Source organism: Numida meleagris, chromosome 12 (assembly GCF_002078875.1).
Source record: "Numida meleagris isolate 19003 breed g44 Domestic line chromosome 12, NumMel1.0, whole genome shotgun sequence".
In the NCBI taxonomy this organism is placed as follows: domain Eukaryota; kingdom Metazoa; phylum Chordata; class Aves; order Galliformes; family Numididae; genus Numida; species Numida meleagris.
In genome coordinates this window covers 16886774-16905021 of record NC_034420.1, presented here as the reverse complement: position 1 = coordinate 16905021, position 18248 = coordinate 16886774, and the positions used below count along the sequence as shown (strand labels likewise).

General features: G+C 50.6%; 1 protein-coding gene across 4 annotated transcripts in view; it reads right to left on the bottom strand.

Annotated features, from left to right (window-relative positions):
• Positions 1 to 18248, bottom strand: part of ARHGAP26 (Rho GTPase activating protein 26) — a 103206-nt gene that overhangs the window by 45039 nt on the left and 39919 nt on the right. For all 4 annotated transcript variants that reach the window (XM_021410509.1, XM_021410512.1, XM_021410510.1 and 1 more), the window contains exons 12-14: positions 9687 to 9723; positions 3788 to 3853; positions 3014 to 3088 (exon numbers count right to left, since the gene is read on the bottom strand). In XM_021410509.1, coding sequence (XP_021266184.1) covers positions 3014 to 3088; positions 3788 to 3853; positions 9687 to 9723 — 178 coding nt within the window. The remainder of the gene's footprint in view (positions 1 to 3013; positions 3089 to 3787; positions 3854 to 9686; positions 9724 to 18248) is intronic.

Here is an 18248-nt window from a genome sequence, read left to right as displayed (position 1 = left end):
CATTCAGCTCAGGGGAGATACAGCAGACCTGCCTTTCCATCAGCATTCCTACTGATAGAGCTTTACTGGCTGGGTTTCATCCTCATTTTAGCGGTATGGGGAAGGTTAAAGAAAGGCCTGACCCTCCCACAGCTGAGCTGCCCCCACAAGCCCCGGGGGCACGCACGCTCCCGCTCCACCCCGAGCTGCAGCAAGGCCCAGGGGCTCTGCCCGAACCCGGCTGTGCCGCCCTAACCCCAGAGCACTGCAGCACAGTGCGGTGACGGCCTCTGCAAAGCAGCCAGGGCCCTGGCGGCAGTGTCGCTTACATCAGCCGCCGCTCACTGAAACTCAATCTTTTTGCCATTTAAACGGCGTGTGAATCACTGGCGCTGCCCACATTCATTTCTAAATATAAGGGGAACCTGGAGTTGCAAGCAAAATTTGGCTTCGCTTTTCACGAGGGCTGGATGCAAACACAAACTTTTGTGCCGAGCGGGGCTGCTACCTTCAGGACACCGAACAGGAGGGACAGGACAGAACAAGAGGCTTTGACAACTGACACATTTCAGTTCAACGCTTTCCTTGCAGACAGTCCAAACGCCAGCTCCACACAAGGTGGTTTAGCTGCTGGTGACTGGGAGAAAGGTAGGGAGAGCTGGGTCTGCAGAGTCCTGGTGAGGGGGACCCAACAGGAGGGATGCTGCCAACACCCAGCGGGCAGTCCCCGAGCACGCACCCACCTCTCCTCAGCCTCCCAGTGCCGACAGCTAATGAAAGACATGCCACGACAAAGAGAAAACACTGACTGTACATCACCACATTATGAGACACGAGGTCAACAGCTGAGTGGCTTCGGTCACTGAGAAGATAATGGATGCTGGATGGCGTCCAAAACTTTGAATCCCTCCCATCTCCGTAGAGCTCTTAAAACAAGCAAGTTTTGCCATCTGTCACAGCCCCAGAGCCTCTAACCAGAACTGATGGAGCTCAGCCGTGGGAGAACAGAGCAGGTTCAGTCACCCTGCAGCTCTCAAGATGACACGCACTGCTACGGAAGCCACAGGCAGAGGACCTGGCACGTCAGAGCTGCCACACCACGCAGCACCCAGGCCCTGGCCTATTTTTATCAGCGGGCAGCAATGCTCTTTAACTGATGCTCTAACGCAATGATGCCAAATGTGTGCGCCATGAGACAGAGCTGGCTTATCTGCGTGGCCAGCAGGACGTACTCACATGCTCCAGAGCCAATGCCAAACTTCTACTAATAAAAGAAAAAGAGGCAGTCACTAGCTCTTGTGACTGCAGCAAACTTTCCAAATGCCAGAGCATAACTGATGCAGACATGTCCCCTTGCGTCAGGAGAGAGTCGAGGGCTGTGATTTAGAGCCTTACTCTTCTGGTTCCTAACAGTCTCTCGGGATTACCAATTTTGAGGAGATTAATGCTGACACCTGCAACAGCCACCAGGGGCTTTGCTCAGAGAGCACTTTGGTGGTGGGAAAAGAAGGAGGAATGGAGAAAAAAGAAGGAAAGATATTCAGAGTGGAACGCGATGGACTAAAACTTTTTGCAAGGAGAAATGCACAGAGAAAGTAGCGCTGGCATTTTGTAAAGGAAGGAAATAGAAGCTACGTTGCAAGGGAACAACAGTAAGCAACAGTAAGCAAATAAAAAGAGGAAGACGACCACAAACCTCACTCATTTGTCCGATAAGTAACAAACACATTCCTAAAGCCTGGAAATGACAAATTATAAGGTGTCCATTTCCACATTACTACACCCAATTCATACGTGGTTTTGCCAAGCCTGAGAACCACGAGACAGGACTGGAAGGGTGCAGCTGCTGCTCCAGCTCAAGGGGGGTTTGCTCCAAACGGTTCTTAAATGTGATTCAGGCACATCTAAATGGACACACCACCCAGGGCTGCAGCTGGGGGTGCAAATGCCCCCAGCTGGTTCTCACGAGCTGCTCAGACACAGCTGGCCACAACCCCAGCATCAGCATCAATAGCGGACAGGGGCACAGGTGGTTCTCACGGCAGGCCAAGGCCTGGGAAGGTGGCAAAAAGACCAGAGACAAGGAGAGGGGAATGACTCACATCTCTTTTAGACGCAAGTATAACCACTGCGTTGTGGTCAACACAGAAGCTGAGCTGTGAGTCAGGCTACAAATTCTACAATTCAACCAATGGCTCAGTTGGTCACAGGGTGATGGAAACCCACCACACCACCCAGGAACCACTCCAGAACAGCCAGCACAGCCCCAGAGCCACCCACCAGGAGCACCCAGCAGCTCACTGCAGCCACAAGACCTGCCTGCCCCCAACACATCCCAACACTGCCCCCAAGCACGGGGCCGTGGTTACACCCGGTCACCACAAAAAGGCCCACAGGTCAGGTCCTGCCACTTCTCTCCTGCCATGGCATCAGCTCATGGTCAGGAGAGGTTCTGCCGGGCAGTAGCTCGGTGGCTGCACGCTGGGGCCATGCTGTCAACGCCAGGCTCTGCCGCGGCGTGACCTGACAGCTCCTCTGCTCCTGAGCACCCAGAACTGGGGACCCGATGCCTCAGCCATGAGGAAACACATGCTTGAGAGGTCTGAGCAAGACCGTGTTAAAACAGGCACAGGAAGGTCCAAGGGGAAAGTCAGAGCCACAGGCAGCATGCAGCACACAAGAAAATAATTAAGAAGTATTCTGGGAACACTGTGGGAGCTATGAGATTAAAAACCAAAGCTTTCAGCTCTTTCTTTTAAGATTTTAGTTTGCGTTCGGGAAGGCCGCCAAAATTTGTAGCGCATGTGAGTAGGACATCAGTGACCGCAACAGAAGACCTGTTAGAGCAAGGCTCACCACGAGTCCTACCTCTGTGACCTGCCAGTGGTGCCCTGGGACCTCCCGGCCTCTAACAGCATGTGGTCCTAAGGGCACAGTCACCACGATTAGGTACCCAGACAGGAGCCTCCGTTCTTGGTTTACAAAACTCGAAGCAGCACAGCCTACTTGCCCTTAAAAAATATGAGATACTTACCCATTAATATACTCAACAGCTTTTGAACTCTAGAGTTTACTCCAACAATTCTGTAGAGCCCTTGTTCATTGATCCCTGGAAAAAATAAAGAGTTTATTAGGAGAATGTCAAAAAAGCTACTAATATTTACTTCATTTCTTTGGGTCCTCCAAAAGCAATAATTAAATACTCTCTTGCTGACTGCATACAAAATTACAGAAGAGGGTAAAAATTGGTTTTGATTTCAGGACGTTCATGGATTGATTAAAAATAATGACCCCAGTTAGCTCAAGAATCAAAGATCCAAGGCCACTTTGTTGCACAGCGCTATCAGTGAGGGAGTACGGCTGCACCATGAAGGATCTGCACTCAACATGTAACAGAAAGTCAATTTTAGAAAAATGTTACTGCGCCGAGTTCTTCAGGCTCCGGTTTGAGCCTTTTCCATGTTCTTCATGAAGGACTGAAATGCACATCTGTTCATCAGCCATAGGAGAGGAAATGCTTTGCATTATTACTGCACGGGGGCATGCTCTGGTGCAGTCTGCAGCTCCGTGTTGCACTTCCTGACTCAGCCCCATCCCTGATCTCACTTAACCACTGCCAACCCAGGCCACGTGGCAGCGCACATCTCAGCACAGTCTGCATGTGAGCACGTTACAGAGGTTATCTGATGCGGGATTCAGAGGGTTAACAAATCATTTTCACCCATGAAATGAGCAGGTAAGCAATTGCTGTGCTATGAACAGATGCAACGCCTTCCCCCAAACCAGACCATCTGGTGAAGTGCTCTACCTCTTGTTTCAACAGCGTGTATGCATTTCTTGATAATGCTGAAGCCGATATTATCCAACTGGGCAGCTGAAAGGGAAGAGAGAAGCGATAAACACCCGGCAGAGGGACGGCTTCCCACCGCGCGCCGCTCATCCCGCAGCCGTCGCTGGCATTCACAGCAATGCTGTATCCCTGCTCAGACAGGGGGAGGAAGGAAAAGCAGATAAATGAGGTGCTCGCTGAGGAGAGACACGAGCACAGCGTTGTACCAGGTGTGGTGTGGCGAGCACTCAACCTGCAGCCATCACTGCAGCCTCCGCACCGCTCTGATCCTCGCCTCCCGCCTCTCTGCCATGCAATGGCTGTGCTGGAGAGTTATGGCTGCAGCTGGTCAAAACATGAACCTAGGTGAGATATCCCAGGAGACCTTTGTCTGCAAGGTTGACACTAGGTTGCTTGTGAATAAAAAAAAGGGGAATCATATATTTTTGACACAATAAATCCTTGAAAACTGCACAGAACAGCCTGCTTGATCTGAGTGCCAGTAATTCCTATAAATCCTTTCGATGTCCACCCAGCTAACCAAGCCCCTGACACTGCTGCAGAGCTGGGGCTGCACAGACACCTGGGAGTGACCCAGACGAACACATTCACCATCCCCACTGCATTTCCCAGCCAGCAGCTGCACGGTGCTCCCAGGACCATCTTATGCAAGGACTGCACAGTGCTGTTGACCATCCTGAGAGGATGGGGAGGGAAGCCACAGCGTTATCTTAAAAGCAGAGGTCTTCACTGACTTCTGCACAGGCACGAGGGACTGTCATGTTGGAAGAGACAACACCATGCCTTGTCTAGAGGCCAACAGGAACAAAGGAGAGCCCAGGGCTGGCAGTGTCCTCACAGCAAGGCACATGCGATTTTATTCCTTTCCTTCTCCCTGCTCACAGCATTTATTTAAACACAGATTTGCTATCGGTTTGTGACAAGCTGCCAGTGCACTGGCTGCCTATGCCTTGTGTGGGGCCAGCCCTTGCTAATCACTCTTTTTGAGTTCCCTGCTGGTATTGTTACTTGCATGATGAATGGCACGAAAACCTGAAACAGTAAAACAGGTCTATTATATTTTTCTGGGCAAGCACACTGGAGCTCTGAGCCAACGTAAGCACACAGGCTGGAGGATGCCTGTGCTGCAGGATGCACAAACATCCCAAAGCTCCAGGACGCTTTGCTTGGCACCTGGGGGGTTCTCAGCACAGCTCCCAGCCACCCTGCAGGCACAGACACAACAAAGGCAACGCAGCACTGATCAGAGGCATACAGCCTGCAGCACCCCTGATCACCACAAAACACGAGCACTAGGGTGCCTGGGGAGCAGAAAACCATAGTGTGGAAACCCTTTCGTATGGACAGACCCAGCACAGCAGGGCTTCCTAGCACTAACTTAGTCCTGATCTTTTGTTATCCCTGTACAGTGCTGTACAGCCAATGCAGCTCACCATTTCAGGCTCACACCAAGCGCCAACCATTCCCACGGCACAACAGTTCCCCTCAGCCCCTAGGATGATTGCGGTTGAGCACAAGCACCAGTCCCCTTCCTTGCATGCTCCACCACAGGGCCCAGCAAGGGCTGAGCCCGCACCTCGCAGCACTGCTCGGCCATAGCAGAGGGGAGAAACAGGAGCAGTCTTTCCGGATGGAAACGACTGAGCATAATCCTCCCAAGTAGATGAATAAGCTCTTCAACTCGTTGCTGAGCTCTGGATCAGGAAAGGTCGGGGATTTATTTGCAGTAGTTATATCCAGAAATAATATCTGATTAAATATCCAAAGTGCCTTTATTCATCCTTAAATTTAACTTTTAATGAGCATCATAAAAGCTTGATTTCCCCTCTCACAGAAGCAGCCTCCCTTTATCTCATTCATTTACCCAATGATTCAGAACTGCACCAGCACAGATCAAAGTCAGATTTGTATCCACTGCAGCCCTGACCCTTATGCTGGCTCCACTCACAGAGCAGTCAGCAGCTGTGGGCTTTGGCTGTTTGGTGATGTCTGCAGGCCGGGAGTGCTGAGAAAGGAAGGTGCTGCAGACCAGCTTGCCTTCTAGGGCTGCACAGCAATGCTGTCCAAGCGTGGTGTAGGATCTGCAGGGTGTGTGGTGCCAGTAGCTTTGGCAGTCCCAAGCTGTTCTGCTATGGCCCCATCCACATCCCCACTCTTCTGCAGGCCCAGGCAGCAGGGCAAGGGCAAGCCCTAACAGAAACCCACCAAACCCAAGCCTTCAGCCAGTGGATCTCAATGAGAACCATTGCTGGAGGGGACAGGACCCTGCACGGCCTATCTCCGCTTTTCACAACAGACATCCCTATTTCCCATCCTACATATATAAAACTGCCTCTCCGTCACGACAGGGAGTGGATATGCAGCCTCCTATTAGCAGGGGCTGCTAGTGCTGTACTCTGCCCACGGACCCAGCCATGCTGCAGGGGCAAAGCCTACACCCTTCCTCCCGTTACTCCCCTGTCCATAGAGGCTCTCACTCCCCAGGGGACAGATGTAAAACACAGCTTCCAGCCCAAGATACACATCGCAGGCTCTTTGTTCCAGAGCAACATTTCGAAGCACTACTGAGATGCAGTATTCATACTGTAATCCAGCAGAGAAATACCCAAAATCAGCAGAGGTGATGCATATCATTTGTACAACCAATGCTGCACACACAAACACTTATCTGACCTTCGTGTAACATCACATTCCTAGTGCTACTGAGCTGGTCTCATCCTGTCCTATTTTTGCCTACCAGATTATTTCTATTTAATCCATTAATTCTTCTACTTCGTGCTGATATAGTATTTCAGAGCATCAGTGAAGGGGCAAGAAGACAGTCAGCTCTGCTCAGCCACACGTAACCTTGCTGGCTCCAGATGTGTACGCATCAGCTAAGGCAATGCAAGGCCAAAGTGAGCTCTCCTGCATTCCTCACTATGCATTTCTGTGCCGTGTAACGAAGTGCCATGATGATGATGAACTTATTCAGACACCACTGTGGTTTTAAAAAAGCCACAGAGGAGAAAGAAACCAAGAAGTGGAGACCAGAGAGAAATGACTTTTCAGTCTTAGCTGTCTCAAAGCACTAGAGCTGCCAAGCTGTGGGGAACAAGGACCACTGGGAAGGGCCATGCTTTTGATGGGGTCCTGAATAGATGGAGAATCAAGTGGATATGAAAAAAGGAGGTGAAAACAGAAAGGAGAGGAAGGGGACAGACTCTTCAGCAGGGTTTGTTGGGATAGGAGAAGGGGAAATGATTTCAAACCGAAAGAGGGGAGATCAAGACTGGACATAAGGAAAACATTTTTTACAATAAGGGCGGTGATGCACTGGCACAGGTTGCCCAGAGAGGTGGTGGATGTAACTTGGAGACATTCAAGGTCAGGCTGGACCAGGCTCTGAGCATCTGATTGAGCTGTGACGTCCCTGTTCATTGCAGGGGAGTTGGACTAGATGGCCTTTAAAGGACCCTTCCAACTCAAAAGATTCCATGATTATTTCACAGAGCAGAGCAAGTCCCCTTCACTTGCAAAGCAGCACATCTCTATTCACCCAGCTCTAGCAGTACACTGATACCCACTCAGCCCCCAGCACTCTGCATTGCTTCCTCCCAGCTCCCAAAGAAGATTAAGATAAATCACCCTGCAGGCTGATGGCCATCTGGCCACACAGCAGGACGTAAAATCCAAAAGCTCTGTAAAATTAGATAGTGGCCAAAAAGCAGACCTCACTATAGTACTCCAAGTCTCTTTCAGACCAGCATAAGTATGAGCAGGAAGCAGAGTTATATAGGTTTTCAGGGTCAGGAACTGCATCCGGACTCCATTCAATCATTACACTCATTTCAAGTCCTTATAGGAAGCTCCTGTAACAAAGGCTCCGTGGCACACAGCCAGTCTCCAAATCAATATGAAGCGGAGCTGGTGAGGCCAGCAGCTTGCTGCAGACATAGTTCTAATGTGTGTTAAAGCACAGTCAGGTGTTGGAGCACAGCAGCAGCCATCCGCTCATAGGCACATGTGAAATCATTGCCACCAGACTGTGCAGGAGCAGCCCCAGCCCTGGGGTCCCAACACACCGCAAAGCTGCGCTGTGGTAGGGTCTCCAGAGCAGAGAAGTGGGGTTGTTCTCATTTTTCAGATGGACAGTCACCACGGACAAGATACTGAAAGAAGTGCAGCTTTGCCACAGCCTCCTGTGCTGATTAAACGCCAGTACTTGTCTGGTGAAGGCGAGCAGGGAGAAACTTGGCACTTGGTCTTTGTCAGAGCCTCCCTAGCCCTTGCCAAATGCTGATCAGCTTCAGAGCACAGCACGACAGTGGCGTGGGCTGCATCATCCCCAGCACTGTATGCACACAACTTCCCAGAGCTGCTGGGGCTGGGAGCTGGCACAGGGAGGCTGCCCGCGGCCAGGACGAATGGGTGAAATGCTCAAAGCACCCAGCACATCCCAGGTCCCACTCTGGGCAGGAGCAGCCCAGCAGCAAAGCACCCGGATGGAGAACCCCAGGCAGCTCTTTCCCAAGGAAACCCTAGGTAAGCATTCAGGAGCCTCTACACGGCACCTGCTGCAAGCCTAGCAGCTGCAATCCCAGATTAGACAACACAAATGACCTTGGGAAAGCCAGGAACACATCTGACTCCTGCTCTTCCCACTGCTAAAAGCACAGCTCTGCAGGATGACTGCAGCACGAGTAACCAGCCCCACAAGGTCTGCCGGCTGACAGCACGTAAGATGGGAAGGCCACGGCCTGACAAGCACTTCTTTCAGAAGCAGGGATTGCTTCACTGCTCCTCCCACCCCACCCCCATCCCAAACATTGCCCTGCTTTTGCATCACCCCTCCATAAAGTTTAGAAAATGGTTATTTAACACAGCTCCTCGAGCCAAATCAGCACATACTGTCCTGGCACAGCCAGGGGTTGTGTGTAGGGAACACACAGAGCAGTGACAATTAGTGGCCAGATTAGGACAGAATTGAGCAAGTCCTGTTCTCTGTCCCTAGAAACGTTATGTTGATTCTCCGTAAAATAGAGAAAACATTGAACTGCACTACACAGACTTCACATTCAGTGAGGGCATTCTCTGTGCTGCCCCACAGGCTTTGTGAAGCCCAATGATTAACCCTCTGAGCATCACCTGGGTTGCACAAAACCAAAAAGACAACATGGAAGACCAACATGGAAGGGAGAAGCCACATCAGAGAGAGCAGAAGTGAGGAAGTGACTGTTTCGTGCAAGGGCTGAAAATGGGCGTGAGGAAAAAAATATCTGCAAATTATACCTATTATTGTGAGAAAAATGCTTATGCTCAAGACAAAAATGCCCCCATTGAAGCAGCATAAAAACAAATGATTTACTAAGCATCAGCGTGGGTCAGGCTCTTGCACGACCAATGACTTTGGGGGAAGGAGGGAAGGGTTCTGAGCATTGCAATTATGGCAATTCAAACCTACTGGGAAGTGGCTTGATTAAGAGTTTCGAAACAAAGGACCTGAGAGCCAGGACCAGGTGTAACTACTCCTCTAGGAAGAGAAACAAGTGCTGGCTTGACTCAGGTCTTTGATTGCCCGAAGTACAGTAAAAATAGCCTAGTTTTTTTTGCTGGAAGTTTTTGTTTGTTCTTTAAGGGGCTGTTGTTGTCAGTTCCAATCAGGTAGGAGCTCCACAGTCTTTACATTTGTGCTCCACTTTCCCCTTGGAAAAAAAAAACAAGTTCATTCTCCAGGTTCTGGTTCTGCCAGGCAAGCTGCTACTGACTGCAGGATGCCACCTGCACCCCCTGCTGCAGCAGAAGGAGGAGCCCACTCATTTCTCAGGGGGCTTGCTTAAAGAAATATACAATTATATATATATATTTATATACTTACTGCCTTCGCTTTGATTGTCCTTGTTCGAGTTGTAGACCTGGAAAACACAAGAAGAAAGTCTCATGAAGATGCTGGCTGGAGCTGGGAAGTGGCCTGGCTCCAGGGTCAACCCCCACCAGGGCCCCAGGCCAGCACGCAGCTCCCTGCTCGGGACAGCACACTGCTGCAGCCAGAGCTGTACCAACAACCAGAACAATTCAAAAAGAATTATGAACAAATGGGACAGGCTAGGTGGAAATGAAAACTTCATGAGCTTTAAAACAAAACAGAGGTGGGCGTTCTGTACTTCTGAACTCTTCTCAAACACACAAAGGACATAACCTTAGAGCAAAGCCGGCGATTCCCCTTACATCTTACAGGAACTATACAGGAGCACCTGGGGAGCACGGGCTGGGCAAGCAGCAAGGAGCCATCCCCACTGACGTGTGCCTATGAGTGAGTAAATGAGACAGGCAAAGAGGAAAGGAAACTTCATGAATTCACAGAGAAGCTGAACTGCAGCAGGATGAGCCACCCTCAGCCAGCACTGTGATGGCATCCCATGACCAAACGCTGCCCCTCGTCCTCCTGTCATGAGCACAATTACAGCCAGGCGACTTCAGATAAAAGCAGTGCTTTAATGGGTACAAGCAAAAGGGGGAAAATGACAACAGAAGGGGTTAATCACAGTTCAAGCATGGTTTAAAAGCCCAGCACAGTGAAAACTGGCTGTGAGGAGGTCGGCCTACAAACAGGCTGTGCTTCTCTACCTCAGCAGATGAAGATGGTTAAATAAAAAAAAAACAAGTCCTTCACCAACCCAGAGCCCAAACAGAAACGCGCACACAGCGCTCTGTCAGCATCACAAGTTGGAGCTGAGTGTGGCAGCAACCATTAAAACAGGAAGAAATGCCTGTGTAGGCTGCTAAACAAAGCCATCAGCGTGCACACACCCTTCCTCCCGCAGGGAACAAAGCTGGGAGCCCCCTTCCAAGGGACCAGAGCTCTGATTTAATCACATGCTGCATCCAGAAATAGCAGGTGGGGAAGGAAAGTTTCCAGTGGCACTGTTGATAGCAACGCACGACGCAGCAACGAGCAGCGCATCCGGGGGAGCGGGGCCCCGAGCCACCATAGGGTGCAGAGCTGCTCCCGACATGCCCCAGTTAGGGCTCCCAGTTAGTGACATTAACCCCAAGGATGTGGAGATCCACGAGCGGCCCCTGCGTGTTGGGGTCCAGGTGTTTCCTGGGGACTCCTGCAGCTCCAAAACCAACCCTTCCTGCAGCATTTCCAAGGAGCACCTTCCCCACCTGCCTCCCGGGGGACGGGCCCGTGCAGTGCAAGGCGAAGTGGAGTCTTTGTTTGCAGAAGAAAGGCCACCATTCCACATCTGGAAACTGGGGGATGACTCAGCAGCAAAAACAGCCAGAGTCAGCAAGCGAGTTTTCCTTCAGGAACAGCATTTGTATCAAGAAAATAAAATAAGTGAAAAGAGGGAAGGAAGCACGCAGCAGGCTTTCCACCCGCGGGGCTGTAGCCGAGGCCATGAGGTCAGCTCTCCCTAAAGATGTATTCCTCCCCGGCTTCAGTCTCACCACTGGAGACTTGCTGAAGGGAGCAGGGACACGGGCTGAGATGAGTCCGACCCCCCAGGGGCTCGCAGGACGCAGGACCCTCCCTTAGGACACCACTCACACTAAAGGCCCCTGCTGCGGCTCACCCGCAGGAGCCCAGGCATACAGCTGAGAACACAAGGGCAAGCCAGGCACACAGCTCCATCAGCAGGTTGCCATGTCTATTCCAGATGCCCTGGATACCAGCACCTTGCTGTGCCCGGGGCTGCGGTCCCAGCCCAGCCACCTCCCTGCACAGCGAACACCAGCTCCCATCCTTGGGATCCCAAGCAGCTTTGCTGTCTGCTGTCCTGCAGGCGCTGCCTGCGCTGCCCAGCTCTCTGGGACTGCTCCCACAGCTCCAAGTGATGGTGCACAGCACCACAGCTCCAGAGGGAAATGTGTCTGCCTGCGTATTTGTTCTTCCAATTTGGTTAAACGAAACCACAAAGAGGTTATTAATCATCAGAGACTGTTCTTTACAAAAAGGGAAAGGACAGACAAGGAAACACAATACGCTCATGCCATTAATTGCAAAGTATGCACACGCTATAAAGGAAATTTCGTCCAGAGGTCAACCATGCAACCATAAAACAAGGAGATGCTGTCACCCTACACCCATCTCACCCAGGACAAACCTTTTATCCACGTCAGTGTTAATGCATTAACACCATTCTACAACATCAAGGTTTTAACCAAGCCCCAATTCTGTAATATCCTCTCCTTTTCCAAAACAAACATTACTTTGTAGAAGAAACTCATTTGCTGTATCACCTAAAGCCTTGTGAAGAGAGAGATTTTAGGGATAAGAGTTTCCAGTGGGTGGCCAGCAGGGACCAGCTCAGAACCTTGGCATGGCAAAGTTCGTTCAGCCCCACTTGGTTCCATAGGCATCAACACTCCACGCTTCCAGAACAGCCTGGCAATACACAGGGCTTACATCACAAGAGTGCATTTTAAGAGCCAGCCTCGTGCATGTCAGCTTCAGCGTGAAATGGTGCTGAATTCTAAAGAGGTTCTTGCTATTCACCATGCCCAAGTCCGCATCGATTGCTGGCACAAACCAAGTTACAAGCTGTTCAGACAGGAGTGCATGTTCCACCTGCACCATCCCCTGTAATTCCATCCCACCTCACCTACCTTGCAGCTGTGGCTAATAAGAAAAAGCTAAACTGTAGATTTTCTTTATCAAAAATCCTCTAAGACCCATCATTCATAGCCCCAAATTCTTCTGCAGTCACCATTCGCAGCCTGATGCCAGCTTCTGCTTGCACACAAGTAAATCAACAAGAATCTAATTCACCAGCTATTACAACCTACTCCTATGTAAATGGCACACACGAGCAAGCACAGAGCCAACAGCTAACAACTGCCTGCCTGTGGGCTGTTTGGGGTGAAGCTGGATCGTGGGTAATGAAAAGGAAAAAAGAAGTTAGTAAGTAGGGGTTTGGAAGGGGAACTAAGAAAAGAAGGTGTCAGGTAATTTTATGTTTATTTCCTCATTTCAGGTTTCACACTGGTTTGGCCATGAAGTCTACTAACCTCCACCATAAATTAACAGTGCTTTCACATGGCAATTGCATGTTTGTACACAGCCTTGTAGAAAACAACTACATTCCACGTGCAAAAAAGGTTTTCACTTAACAATCAAAATGGCCCAAACAAAACCATAACCCTTGGAGACCGCACAACGTTCAGCACAGCCCCTGAAATGCGTTGGGTTCAAGTATCAGCACAAGGTTTTGCCCAGATGGCTAAAAACTAGAGGAAAGAATTGCCCAGCCCCTCCCTGGTGGGGGGCAGCAGTGATTTACAGAAAGCTTTCGCCAGCAGCAACGCCAGCAGTCCTGCTCTGCCCTCGCAGATGGAGGGATCTCCACTGGACAAGGGAGCCATCATTCCAACCACCCGTCCATGTCCTGGCAGGAAGGTCGCTCCGTGCAGTCCTTCTGCTACTGCCAGGACCTGTGGCTCCACCCAGGCTTTGCATTCAGACTACGAGGTACTTCCCCAGCCTCCCTGGAGGAGCGGTGTTTGCAAAGCCACGAGCAATAGAAGGAAGCGCTGCAGCATTATGCAATTTCCTTGTGATTCATATTCAGAAATTCTCAAAACAACCATGAACGAGTTTTTCAACTTTCAGCTCAGAAGATGAAGAAGCCAAAAATTTATAAATAGAAATCACCACATTCCCACATTGGTTGTCCAACTGGCTTGCCAGTCACCCAAGGGCAGGTTGTGAAGATGTGGACAGGAGAAACACACACATTTTTGGAACTTTTTAATTAATTAAAGGGGAAAGTAGGGTCAAAAACAGCATACCAGCTGGAGCCCACCCCTCAGGTTTACTCAAAGACCTGGGTCAAAGTGCACGGCCCAGGCACTAGGCAGCACGGCAGCGACTGCATGCTGGGACTCCTGCCCAGCCCTTTGTCCACCTGCTCCATGGCCCTGCATGAGACAGAGGGCACAGAGCTGCCAGGAAGAGCGTTCTCTCTTACTGTCTTCACTTGAACTCCAGCAAAGCCTCGATCATTTTACCACAGTCCAGATCCTACCGTTCTCATCCTCTCCAGAGCATAACAGAAACTGAAGTGCACTAGGATCAACCACAGACAACTTATTCCCAATCACACACAAGGATTCGAAAGCCCGAGGAGCAGCGACCATAGAGGAAAAGGCTCAATCCCTGGACAAAAAAAGGCCTCCAGGACGATGCAGAACAGTGCCCAGGTGCTTTCAGGAGAAGACCAGAGAAGGCAAACGCCTGCATTCACTCACAGCTGTGGCAGCGTGCAAAAAAGCCCTCTGATGAACCATAGCGAACACACTGTAAATGACAAACAGGTTCTCAAGATGTTGAGTAACTCCAAATGATTTCAAGAGAGTAAAGCCTCCGTGAATTATTTAGCACATATTCAGAGTTGAAGGCATTACTTTGTTTTTACTGTTTTTACTGCCAAATATTCCATTATTTCACAGCAACTCAAGAGAAAAAGAAAGTGATAAAATTGCATCTTCAAGCATAATTTTAGTATAATTGGATGGTACATTTTTCCTGATTGCAAACAGCAGGAATTATCTACTCGTATCCTCAAACTGCTGTTGGATGGAAGTACTTCCATGGACTTCTGAGCAAGGTGGATCTGTGGGTTACCCACCTCTTCTGGCCAGGCATGCCAACTTATTTCCACGTGGCAACTATTGTGTTTCCCTCTTGCCTACTGTGCAGTTGTACAGGGAGACTGATCCAGCTGAAAATCAACCTAGCAAGCCAGCTAGCAGTGGTATCATCACTTGGTGATGCAGCCACCAGGTTCACAGTGTGGCCAGACAAATGTCTGGTCCAGCACCATAAAAACAGAATGAACAGCTGCAGGTAGAGGTGGGCAGGGCCCTGCCTCTCCCAGCTCCCCAGCCTGGGACCACCCGGAGCCAGCTGCAGCCCCTGGCCTCGGGGAGAACTGCTCCAAGCCCTGCTGTCGTCCCAAAAGACAGAGCTGAACGTGACTAGGTGCAGCACCACATCAGCCCCAACAGGCGGGGATTATTCAGCTAGATGCAGGTTCCCACTGTGCTGCTCAGTGCCATCGCTGCATCCCCTCCAGCGAGCATAGGACTGCCCAGAGCTGGGTCCTGGCACCTGAGCTTCCTTGTAAGACAGTTTGGGCATGCCTGGGGAAGGGAAGGCACCTTGCACCCTGACCTCTTCTGCTGCAGGGAAGAGGGAAAATGGAAGGAAAACAGAGAGAAAAAAGAAGGATCAGCAAAAGTCCATGCCATGCCAGGCAGGATCCTCAGCACCTGATGCCCGAGCAGCCTTGGCACTGCTGCAGAGGAGCTGCTCCGTTGGGACGCAGCCCAGTAGGAGGATGCCAGCAAAGCACAGAGCAGGAAGGCTCATGTACAAAGAAGCATATTTCCTTGTTAAAAGCGGGACACCTGGCAACCTTGATGAAATCAGCCCTTGTTTCTGGCTCTGCCTTATCAACCCCGTTCTATTTTTGTCCAAGAGCCAGGTTTTCATACTACAAGCAGGATTTTCAGAGCTAGACTACACTGTGTTGTGGCTAGAAATAACCTTCCTTGCTCTCTGAGCCAGAACGACATAGATAGGAGCAAGATCTCTCCCAGCCCACATCACTGCAGGCCTCCCTGCAGGGGGAAGGGAGGAAAAAACACGCCTCCAAAGCGAAAGACTTGGCAGGGCAGCAGAAACCTGCTGTGAAGTGCTGCTTTATGTCATTCAGACGAGGGCTGTTCGCTTGGAAGAGGGTGGCCTAGGGTCCCTGGCAGCTCCTTCCTTCCTTCCTTCCCTCCCAACCCTACTGTTCAGCGCTGAACTCACGCGTTGCAGGCGCAGCTACCGCCCCACCTTGCTCCCTTCTCCCTCTCCCCCTCCCTTCTTCCAACACAAATTTCAGCTCAGAACTTGCACCGACGCCTGCGTTTGATTAAAAGCAAGGAAAGGTCTATTAAAGAGAGGCATCTCGGGGTCTGAATCCTCTAAATGGGTCTTGCTCTTCTGCGTCTCCGCACTGAACTAAATGATGGCTCTAATTAAAAACAAGCCCACGTTTTATTACAAGTGCAGGCATTCCCAAGAGCCTCCGAAGCTGAAGCGGAGCGGGCTGCCCGCCAGCCAGCTGCACTGCTTAGCTCAGCTCGCTTATATAACCGCCGCCTTGGTCACCTAAGGAAAAAATTACCTGGGCAGCCTAAGGAAAAATCTCCCGGGGTCACGCTGTCAACTCACCCTGTCTAAATGTTAAAAGGAAACTGAGCTGCAGACAGCTTGGAAATTAACAAACAAAAAGAGGGTAGGTGGAAGCAATAGGGCACAAAGCATGTTAGATACACAGTAGTCTCCAGAACAATGTAACTAAAGGTCAACTGGTTTAGAAAAATACATTTTTGGAATAACTGAGGCGCTTATAGCCTCACAGAGCAGCATTTCTTAGTGAGTGCAGTGGAGCAGATATATTCAGATCGCCCAGGAGTCTGATTAAAATTGAAAACTTCTCCCAGTTTGACAGCTTCCCACAAATTTTCTGGGATGCTTGAGCAACAGTGTGCACACCTCCACCAGCTCTGCGCTGGAGCCCAGCCAGCCTCGCTCCCTCTCGCACACACGCCCTTCCTCCTCCCAACATCTACCCCGAGCAAGGAGTCTGAACACAAAACCAACCTAATTTTAAATGACACAGTGTCATCTTCGCTTTTAAAATAACTGTAACACAGACATGCCTTGCATTCCTGCTTGGTGAAAAGAGGTTCTTCACTGCCCAGTTGCTGCAAACAATGCAGGGTGGGTTGGTGCCAAGGCTGCAACATCTTTGTGGCGAGCACTTCTAGCCCCAGGTTGCGCAGCTGCTCGTGCTGCTGGCTGCCCGTCGGGCCAGGTGTGCAGCAGTACAGAGCACTGCTCGGCCCCCTGCTCTGCAGGAAGCCAGCAGGAATGGGAGGGAGGCAGAGGGAGCTGGGGGGCAGCAGCGGCTTCACATCGTGGTCCTGGTGGGCAGCACTGGGCTCACCGTGCCCCTGGCACAGGGAGGCAGCCCAATGGAGACTTCATATTGCCTGAATGCCCCTCTCCATAACTCCAGCAGGACATTCAGCCCTTTCCAGATTCGACCTGAAACTCCACAAAGCTAATAACCTCTGTGGGGAAACGACTCACCCCAAGCATTTACATAGCACCGTGCACGCACGCAGCACTCAAGCTGTACCTGCAGCACATGGCACCCAGCAGGCACTATACCCTGAGCCCCGTGCAGCTGCTTCCTCCCCTGCAGGCCTGCCCAGAACAGCAAACCCAAGGCAGCATGGGACAGAGGCCAGGAGAGCAGAAATAGGATGATCAAACTGTTTACAGTTTTGAAGGGCAGGCTTTCTTCTGAGGCTGCAAACAGGAGTAGGAGAAAGCCTAGGTCAGAGACTGTGGTGGGACCGTGGTGTGACAGTAGATCACTATTAAAAAGTGCAAGGACCGATAAAAACAGGCAATAAAGAAAGCGGTTAGTTTTACAACAGATTGCACAACAAACCGACTACTTTAGTTTTTAATTTAGACTAGCAAAAATACTCTAATAATCCATTAAAACTGGCAGAGAATTCTACTAACATGGAGCTATTCCCTTCGTTTCCATATGATTCTTGAATCTTCTGCTCAAACATTCCAAAACGGTGGTGACATGAGGGAGAAAGGCAAGGAGTCCATCCTCTCCCTGGTGTTTCACTCATGGTGCTTTGTGCCTCTCCGCAGAGGCTGCCAGCAGCCAGACAGATGCAGCCTAAGGGTGGGCAGCTGGGTTCAAATCAAAGCAGGAACAAAATCACTCAATGCAGCCACCCTGCAACCATTTCTTAAACTGCTTCCCCCGCCTGAGCCCAGACTTAGAACAAGTTACTGCACGTCAGTGGATCTGTCCTGTTCACACACACACTGCACATGTCGCCAGCAAGCAGCAATCCAAGTTCGATCAGCTCTCCTTCCCCAGGGACTCGACAAACTCCAAATACCTCTCAGCCCCACGCTCACCTCCTGGCCTGAATCAAAATGAAAGAAAACCATGCTGTGCTGCAGCAGCTCGTGGGTGCACTATAACAGGTGGGTGCTTTACAGCGTCCTGTGGCCAGGCCTACGCTCAAATCCCAGCCCTCACTGTGCCGTCAGCGTCAGCAGGTATCAGCAGCAAGGTACGGCAATAGCATACCAGCAGTGGCCAACACTTCCCCAGCACAGCCAGCATCTCCCCCTGCTCCTGAGGGGAGATCAGAACCCACTCATGTCAGACAATGGCTCTGCCACTCCCCAAGCAAATCCCAACTTTTGTAGCCAGTTAGCGAAGCACGAACCACAAAGAAAACTGCCATGGCAAAGCTGGCTACCACAAAGAACGCATTAAAGGAACGATGAGCCATTCACCCATAAGACATGAAAAACAGAAACCAAAGCCACTGTAGG